Below are 9678 nucleotides of genomic sequence, written 5' to 3' on the forward strand. Positions count from 1 at the left end.
GCCACAGCTAACGACGAGCTAATGACACAACGATGACAAGGAGCGTTTGTAAACCCAATCAGTAGCCTCGAGTCTGGCTGCCTGGTGATTAGGTTAATCAAACTTTATACTGACTGAAAGACTGGCTTGCTGTCTGCCTCTTATGTCATCACGCTGATTAAAGGGGAAAAGCTGTGTTCACGTCCATCAGGCTCGTCTGACACACACATACACACACACGTCTTTCTGCCAGGTTGGCAGTGTTAACAGATTCGGCTGTCTTACTATAAAAGTGGAAAGATGAATGCCTCCATTTAGCTGAGAACTTCATCTAACGTAGCCTTAACCAATCAGCTAGATAACCATGTAGCAAGAAACTAGATTAGCTATTTAAAAAAAAGTTAACAAATGAACAGATGACCAAAATAAAGATGCTAAATATATAACAAATAGTCAAAAAGGGCTAAAAAACACTTGAAATCGCTTACTACAAGTACACATACATAAGATGAAACTGTTACCTAACATTGTGGCTAATTAGAGGCTAACCATGTTGAAAGAGCTAGCTAAAATTCTAAATAACAATTTGGAAAATTCTTAGCTACCGGTATGGATTCGTGGTTGAAAGGGCTAGACAGAAGAAACCATCTTGAAATGTTGCCTAAAATAATTGATAAGAATCTGAAATTGATGACTAAACATAAAGAGTAGCAACTAAAAGTAAGTAAACCAGTTCCTGTTGATACCTGAGACAGTGGTTTAGGCGTTGTCTCAATTTCACTGCCTCTTACCCGAATTCAGCCGAAATAGTCTTCAGCTCATGGATGGATAGATGTAAATGGTAAATGGTCTGTATTTGTAAAGCGCTTTCCTAGTCCTTAAGGACCCTAAAGCGCTTTACACACTCAGTCATCCACCCATTCACACACACATTCACACACTGGTGATGGAAAGCTACATTGTAGCCACAGCCACCCTGGGGCGCACTGACAGAGGCGAGGCTGCCGGACACTGGCGCCACCGGGCCCTCTGACCACCACCAGTAGAATGAGACATTTTGATAACTGAAAGCACACATCGTGATGAAGATGTAGTTTAACATTTCTTGAAAAGGTTTCTTGACTCCTTCTTACTGAGCTTTAGGGGCAGCCCAACTCCAGATGTTGGGGACCACTTCTACAACACTTCATATCTAACAGGATAAAATAAATTGAGTCTCTTTCCAAGTCACAAGATTTTCAAAGTTTTACAGTCTCACAGGAAATGCTTATTTGGTTACCACCATCTCAGTCCCGACATTACAGTAGTAACCACAGTACACAGTAGTCGGTTAAATATTTTTTTAAGCTTGCAACACCTTATAAAATCATGAAGGCGGTTGCTGATATTTTCCTGTTAAGTCCTGTGTGTGTTTAGTCACCATGTGGGTAATTCTGCTGGACTAAGGCATCAGGAGACCATATGTTAGTCCTGACCAGCTATTATGGTGAGGTCAGACAGCATTTACAGCGGGGAAAACGTCAAAGTCATCATGTTGACATGCACGGTCCTCTCTGAGTCAGCACGGGGAGGAGTCTGGCGGTGGACTTGGATATGTGCGTGCACGCAGCCTATACACATCACCGCCGGTCTGTACGTTTACGCTCGTGACGGCTGCGATCGTGAGAACGGTATTTGCAGCAGACAGAGTGACCTCAGTGCAGACAGACTAAGGAGAAGAAATGGAGGGGCCACTTCTGCTGCACAGCTGAGGGGGAATCCCTGGCATGGTGTTTCCTACTGAAATAATACAGAAGTGAGCAGCTGCAGAGAAAGTACAGGCTCCCTGAGTTTACTTTAGGGCAAAAACCTGCTGCAGCACAGGGACAGGAGATCGTTATCTTAATTCTGCATGAAGTTTCACAATGTAGACAAATACGGGAATAATATACGGGCAGCATTTGTGGAGGAAGTAGATAGTAATTTTAAATTAATTTAAGGAAACATCTTTTTTTAAACGAGTAGTCAGACATTTTGGGAAATATACTGGAAGAAAAAACTTAATTGAGAAACAAAGCGTAAAACTAATTTTGGCTTTTACAAGGGGGGGAGGGGGGCAAGTGTCAGACTGTTTCTTATCCAGACGCTGCGACTTCCTCGTCGCTGAGCGCTTCAAAAGACACAGAATCTGACCACAGAGCCGTCAGACACATGATGCCAATTGTCATTATTATTCTTTAGCTTTTGTAGCTATGAAATAAAACTGTTAAAGCCAGACGCAGGTTTGCCACACTTGCTAAGCTAAGCTAACTGGCAGTATCAATACTATGTGAGAGTGATATCAGTCATTACATCTCAGACAGTACGTTTTTCCCACGATGTCTGACTAATTCCTCAGTAATATGTTGGTCATAGTAATACGTCTTTGTTTTGGGTTTTTTTCCCAATTTGCCCACCCCCACCCTCTTCAGTGCTAAAGACAAAAAGCACATTTAGTTGGCGCGTTACTGCAGCATCGTTACTCATCCGTTTCCCCCGATGAGCCTGAGAGAAAACTAAAATCCCATTTTTGAAATGCTCTTTCCACAAAAATCAATTCCCTGTGGTTAAAGTTATGTTTGAGGGGAGGGAAGAAGCAACCCAAAAAACATGTTTTATTGCAGCAATGACAATTAGCTGTATGTAAACAAGTCAAGAAAAAAAATTCTGGGAAAATGGAGGAAAATAGAGAATCAGAAAACATTTCATTGCCTGCAGCCGCTCACATCCTATCATTATCTGCATTTTTCCTCCACCGTAATTAAGTGTTTTCTTTATTGCTTATGGGAAGGAGGATAGGCTATAAGGATGTTTTGAGCATGATTAAAGTTGGTCATAATGAAGTGAAGATTCAGTGTGGAGGAAGGATTTTTGTCTGTGAAAAACACTGCCTTTAATCCTTCTGATGGTGACAGAATGAGTTGCTCTGAGCCTTAGATCTTTGCTAACCTTTCACACATGATAAAGTACTCTTTCTTTGCTCGCCATTTCATTAAAAAAAAAAAAATTAGAAGTTTCTGCCTGCTGATATGTTTCTGAACATGTGGGATCTCCATAAGTTTGAGTCAGTTTATGTGCCGCGGCGCAGACCCATGCCTGCCCATTAAAGTAATTTGTGGGTTAGAATGCGACTGTAATGTCAAAAACAAAAGTGCGCAGGAATCGGCGTTGTGCTTAGTCACAGGCAGTTTTTGCTTCACCTCTTTTACTGCCGCAGAAGAGATGCTGTCGACAACATCAGCCTAACGACAAAGGGAGGGGTCCGAACAACAAGTCCTCTTCATCTGAGTCAAGCGCAGGACACGGCTCTCTAATTGTAGCCAAATCCCTGAAAGCAAACTAAGCCTGTGATGAAACAAATGCTTATTTCAGGTTTTACTAAGAATTGTTTATCTTATTTCCAGTTTTGCCGAAAATTGCAAGCAAATTCCATGCACCGGCATAATTGCTGCATAAATTTAGGTTAATAATACATAAATTAGCTAACAATAATACTCCTGTTTTTTCTGCAATCCCAGCCTTACCATGTAATAAGCTGTGAGGCCGGCCTGTGGTTTAGGGCGTAGGTTTAAAACAAAATTAAATAGCCAAATTGCAAGAGGAGCTTTTCCTTAATTTAGCTGTCCGCTGTGCAGGATGAATGAGATCATGAAGAGTCTAATAACAGTTTGGATTTAATCATTTTAACGTATGAAATATCATCAGCTCGTAAGCGAAGCAAATTAACCGTAAAGAGATGACTCACCAAAGTTGAAGAGACTCATCCGGTATGGGCATTACTTTTTAGAAATAAAGCTCGAGAGTTTTATATTGTGATCATTTCCACCTCATTATCCAATTACAAGTCTGCATATTTTCCTCCAGACATATAGTTTGTTCCCGAAGAAGTTGGTCTAGACATCATAAATTCCTCTGACATCGCTTGCATCATATCAGGAAATTTTTCAGTCATTTTTTAAAAAAACGCTCTGTAATTCTTATGTAAGACTATAGTGCATTTTCAGTTCTCTTGCTTCAAACGTCAGATTTCTCTCGGTAACACACCCGCAGGAAGTTTATTGCTTTCACAGCAGCAATGCATGGTCAGATTAGAGTTTAACGTGCGAGGAGCCGAGTCGCGCAGCAGCCTCGGATCGTTTGCACCCTTCGCAGGATGCCGGTTCGCAGCCAGCACACCTCCAGTTTACTTTCCAGCAGATTCACAGAAACATGCCGGGAGTGTTTATTGAAAGAAGTTGCTCAACCTTTCAGAGCGCTTTTTTATTTTTTTAAAGTCGGAGAAACCTTTAAAAACAAAAATCCATATTATCAGATTGGCTGCAAAGAATTTGGCCCCTGTGGTCGCTTGCTAACCACCAGAAAATTGTATTTACTACTACACTTAACACAGCTTTAACCTTGACCAGTGCAGAGCCGCTGTTTTCAGCCAAAAGTCTGCAAGGGCGGAGGCACGTTTAGGATTAGTCGACCACATAATCAGCACGCCCCTCTGCGTGCTCTACCTGGAAGCCATCTTACTGGCAACCCTCCCGCTCCCCACCCCTCCCACTAAAAGTGTGCCCCATAACGTTGTGTTGACAGCCGGTGAAAGCAGCGAGACGGACCAAAAAGTAAATAAGTACCTCCAAAAACATTTACAGCCCTAATCAAGTCCAGAGCGCTGCTTCCATCCAATATGCCTTCAGAGTTTTATAAATAGATATTACACTGGGCTAAATTGGAGACAGGATTTCGCCGCTCTGTGGCTGTCATGCGTTTTCTATTATTTGCTTTCACTTTAAAATATTGGAACTCTTAATATCTTGTTACAGATTTCAGCCAGCTCAGCCAGTCTTTTTGTTTTGGCGTCACTCGGGGGCCTCGCACTCAGCAGGATTTTGAACGGGCTCCAATCAAGCATGTTAATTTAAGAGAGGAGAAAAAAACATTCACCATGTGACTTGTTATTAATAAATTCAGCAGAGGCCGGCTATGTGTTCAGTTAAATTTATAGCCATTTTTTTGAGCTACTGTATAAGGCCTTTTTATTTGTCAGTGGTTCTGAGGCAGAAATTCATCGTAAGTTTTATCCTCTGTGAATGATTCATTTTGATGCATATAAAGGGTATTTTTCTCATACTGCCTTTTCCCCCTTTCTAACACTTGTAGAGCAAACAAGACCACCTCCCAGAAGCCTCGAAAATACAACTCATTCTCACATACGAGCCTTCACTTCAATTCACGCAGCTCAATAAGCCAAACATATAAAACCATTCCCACCCTAATAAACTGAGGCCTTTTTCTCCGCCACAAAGGGAGCTGGCTCCCAAGAGTGTTAAAAAAAATCAAATGGGACTCTTGAATGTAAAACAGCCTGCAGGGAACACAGCGGCCCTTCCAAGTGGAGGGAAATGTGGTGACAGCTACTGAGCCAAGGAAATGACCCAGCACACAGCTGCTGTAAGGCAGGTACCCCACCTGATGCAAACGCTGCCAGCACTAAGGATCGGAAAAGTCAGTAAAGTTTATACAACCCTGCTTCACGGGGGGAAAGTCCAGTGTTTTTTTTAGGAGCTACCGAGTTTTTTTTTTTTTTTGTTTTTTTTTTCAAAAGTTCTCAGAAATGCTGCTTTCTGATTAAATAGTGGTGCTGATGTGTAAGGGTTAGCAGGTGTAGCCTCATTGTGGTTTTTATCAGCAAACTGCAGCAGCTCTGCGAGTCTGCATCAGATTACCATGTCGCAAAGCTCTCCCCGTTGCTGCCTGTTTCTTTCACAACGTGCTATCAGACTATTAGCTTTTTCTTGTGATCTATACAAAGTTAAAGTTGACGAGAGCAACGGTGTCTGTTCCCTTTGTGCGTGTGTTGTGCGCTCATGTGTGTCTCAGTGTGTGTTTGTGTCTCCATGAACTGTAGCGGAGGACTGAGGTTTCTGAGGTGAGGCGTCCTCTCGCTTCTCACGCGAAGTGCATCTGATGTTGCACATCACATGTGTCGTCTGTCTGCTCTGTGAGATCGGTTGAAATATCTAAAGTTACCGAAATAACACTTATAGACCGAAACCGTCTGTGTATGGTGCTGATATTTTTGTTACAGTCTTTGTTTCCTTTTAGCTCCAATGAAAATGTAACATGATTTGAAACAAGACATGTTAAAGATCAGAATGATCTTGGATGACTGTGTTTTTCTAAATGAATAAGATGCTAGTATTTCCTGACATCTGAGGAGATGAATGCAGTATTTCCATAAGCTTCACGTCACACTGCATTAAAGTCAGAGCTCAGGAAGCCAGACATTTAACAGTCTTCTTGATTTTCTGTAACCGTTCCTCTTAATTTCAGTTTGATTTGAGTCTAAAAAAGAGAGCATTGGCTAAATTGCTTTGCCTGTGTAATGCAAGTTGTTAAACTAACCGCTGGGGTATTTTGCTTACATGAGGTAGTCCTGGTTGGAAATGCTTTCAGATTGAACTGGGGGATTTAATGAGTCTTGGCCTTTGTTCTCGTGCAGTTCGGTTTCAGTCTCCTGACAGAGCGAATTGTAAAAGGATATTGCATGTTCACTAATGATTTCCAATGGTTGATCACCATTTTAAATGCTCGTCTCTTCTTTTCCCCACCCTTCTGACCTACTGTCTCCTTCTGCCACCTCAGTGCTCTGCTAGGGTTCAAAAACAAAAAGAAAATCAGGTCCCCCGAAAGCACATTACGTTAGAGGTTAAAAGACAGCAGGCGTGAACCCTGAAGTTGGTGACACACTGATCTGTAAAACGGTGAGGAGATAAAGGGATGCAGATCCAGCGGTTAAAGAGAAGAAAAGGGGGGCCTGAGCTTGTCATGAGGAAACTATAAATGCCTGAGTGTGTGTAGAAGCTGTGAGAACACTAGAACATCATCTCCTGTCACTGCGGTTCCACTGAGGATATCAGAGGATTGCTCTCATGTGAGACACAGATGTACAGAGTGTGTGAGGCTCTGCAGATTTTAAGATATACTCTGCAAACAATTACCAACTGGTAGTGCTTCTCCTGTGGCTGTCTCTAATTAACACGGCAACAAGGCCTTAATTGGGGGGGCGGGGGTATCTCCTTTTTTTCCCTATTGCCTCTCAGCGGCTGTCTCGGTGGCTGTTTGAGGAACAGTAAGAAAAACTCGGCCACCGTCGGATTAACAACTCGAGTGTCAACGCTGCTTCGTCTCAGTGTTTTTCACGACTTACGGGAATAAACAGGATGAGGACTGAAATCAGGTAAACGTTGCGCTCTCGCTCTCCATCTCGAGAGCTTAACTGCAAATAAAAAGCCGCCTGATTGGAATTGCCATGGCAACAAATGGCTTCTTCACTGAGGCTCGTCACCGAGCATAGTGCACTCACCTCACCGCACAGACCAAAAGTACCTCCTGGAAGTAAAGCAGAGAGAGCCTAATATGTTTTTTCTTTTCTCTTTTATTGTATTGCCGTGTTCCAGTAAGGGGCCCAGTCACATGGAGCCTCTGAGCTCGTATTCTCACTGAGAGAGCGCCGAGTTTCACTTGATAATGAATGTCTGTGGTGAGAATCCCATTATGGCGCTACTCCATCAAGCCTACAGAAAACACAGGAGCTGAGAGGCCTTTATGGGACATATCAGATGAGAGCTACTGTGCAAATCACACCCTCCTTTATGAACCTATTTCACAGCACACGTGACAGACAGATAAATGCATTCAAACGCTACAAGAAGCAACTCTCACATTTCACTGTGGAACTGTCAGTGCTTTTTTTGTCAAACTGACAGCACTGCACGTTGAAAACAATGGTCAGAGGGTGAGCAGAGCAGAGTGGAGAGGGCAGGATCAGCACTTACCTCTTAGTAGACTGCTGCTGTAGTTGGAGAAGGAGTCAAAGATGCTGTTGGATGCCATGACAGAGAAGTCAGAATGGTGTGGAGCCCTCGCTGAAGTCAATCTCCACAGACTTCTGAGAGAGGGGGGCAAGAAACAGGAGGATTGAAACACAAAAATAAAAGTGTAGCATAAAAAGAAGTGAAGGGAGGAAGGAGAGCACAAGAGGACAAAACTCCTGGAGCTCCGAGACTCTTTGCAACCAAGAATCTAGGGTTTGTGACTACCACAGGAATCCCAAGCCACAAGCTTGCAGAGAGAGCAGCAGCATGTGTTAGCAGCAGCACCACAAGACATTTGAGAGAGAGAGAAGTGAAGAGAAGAGGGTCAGAGGCAGAAAGAAAGAAGAAACAGAAGAAACAGCAAATGTGGTTGAGAGAAAAACAGTTTAAACAAAGGCAGGCATCAACATTTGGGTCTCCAGGTGCGGAGGTGGACTCACCAGGGCTGGAGATAAGAGGGGGCCCCACCTAATGGTGCCCGGGTGGCGTAAGCAGGCTGACGGGGGCGGGGGGCCGCTTTTGTGGTGGTCTGTCAGCGGCCTGAAGGTCTGAGGTTAGCCAGCTAGCTTGTTAGCGTGGTCTGTCTCTTTCTCTTCCACGATGGTGGCGGCCTGACTGGAGCGTCAGTGCTAGTAAAAGGCTAAAAGCCACAGTCTATCTGCATCCTCCTCGCCATCCTCCACACAGACACACACTCCCCTCCGTGAGTGGTGGAGCCCACGTCACATGTCACGTGAGGTCACCGGGCCTTTCCCTCCCACCCTCCTTCCCCTCCCTCCCGTCTTCTCCTATCGTCTTTGCCTTTTCTCTGGTTTCTCTTTTCGGGTTGTACTTTCCATGGTTCTTCTTCTCTGACTCGCCGTCTTCATTCTCACTTTTCATTGGTCGTCCAAGTTTTGGAAATATTCTATTTTCTTTTGAGTTCAAACCAGGCAGCGGCCTGCGTCGCTGTGGCTCACTGAGGTTTGCAGAAAGAGCACTAAAAACCACTGCAGAGGAGCTGAAGAGACATTCAGATGTATTAAGCCCAAGACAAACACAGGAGAGAGAAAAAGACAGGACTGAATCAGATGAGGAGAAATAGAAAATGAGAGATAGCTGTGGCTTGAGGAGACAGGAAAGTGTTGTCTCTAACTGCCGAACAACACTGAGCATGCTGTGTATACTGTGTATGTGTGTCCTGTGCTAGTTTTATGTTTGTCTGACTCACGGCACATCTGTGTTTGTAAGAACCGGTGGTTTTGGGCCTGCAAAACCTCCACCCTCACTTACCACTTGATAGTATCATAATCTTAGTCTCATCAGAAGCCGAACGGCTCGACTCTGCCCGGGTTCTCTCCTCTGCCATCAGCCTTTGAAGTTCCCTTTTTTTCTCTCTTTATTTTGCCCTCTTTTATATTCATGTACATTTAATTCTCACACAGCTGAACCTGCATAATGCAAAAATAAAACTTTGTGTCCACGTCACAAAATCTTTAAATATTAATTATATGCGTCCCTTTTTTTTTCTAACCTGAACTTCCTTATGCAATACAAAAGATATTTTTATAAAACTTTAGTATTTGCGGGCAACTGAAGTCTCTTTCCCCTGTGAAAGTGCAAAGCGATTTAACCTGATTGTGGTTTTCACACTTTTTCATTTTCTGGGTTGAATTTAAGAACGGAAAAGTGTTCACTGATGTGGCTGCTTGTACTACCCGAACGGCGTGAGCCCAATATGTGATAGCATATCACATATTGTGTTATTTTTGGAGATTTTGAACTATTTATTTGGAAGTTTCATCTGTAGTTATGAGCAAAACAGGAAATGGTTCAT

General features: G+C 43.3%; 1 protein-coding gene across 1 annotated transcript in view; it reads right to left on the minus strand.

The window, feature by feature from the left end:
- Positions 1-8539, minus strand: part of runx3 (RUNX family transcription factor 3) — a 48583-nt gene extending 40044 nt beyond the window's left edge. Inside the window, exons 1-2 of the mRNA XM_085258308.1 lie at positions 8303-8539; positions 7824-7936 (exon numbers count right to left, since the gene is read on the minus strand). Of these exons, the coding sequence (XP_085114434.1) occupies positions 7824-7881 (58 nt within the window). The 5' untranslated portion in view covers positions 7882-7936; positions 8303-8539. The remainder of the gene's footprint in view (positions 1-7823; positions 7937-8302) is intronic.
- Between the last annotated feature and the right edge of the window lie 1139 nt (positions 8540-9678).

Source organism: Mchenga conophoros, linkage group LG19, assembly GCF_057382185.1.
Source record: "Mchenga conophoros isolate Kocher_MC1m ecotype Shallow Benthic linkage group LG19, M_conophoros_male_GT1.1, whole genome shotgun sequence".
NCBI lineage: Eukaryota > Metazoa > Chordata > Actinopteri > Cichliformes > Cichlidae > Mchenga > Mchenga conophoros.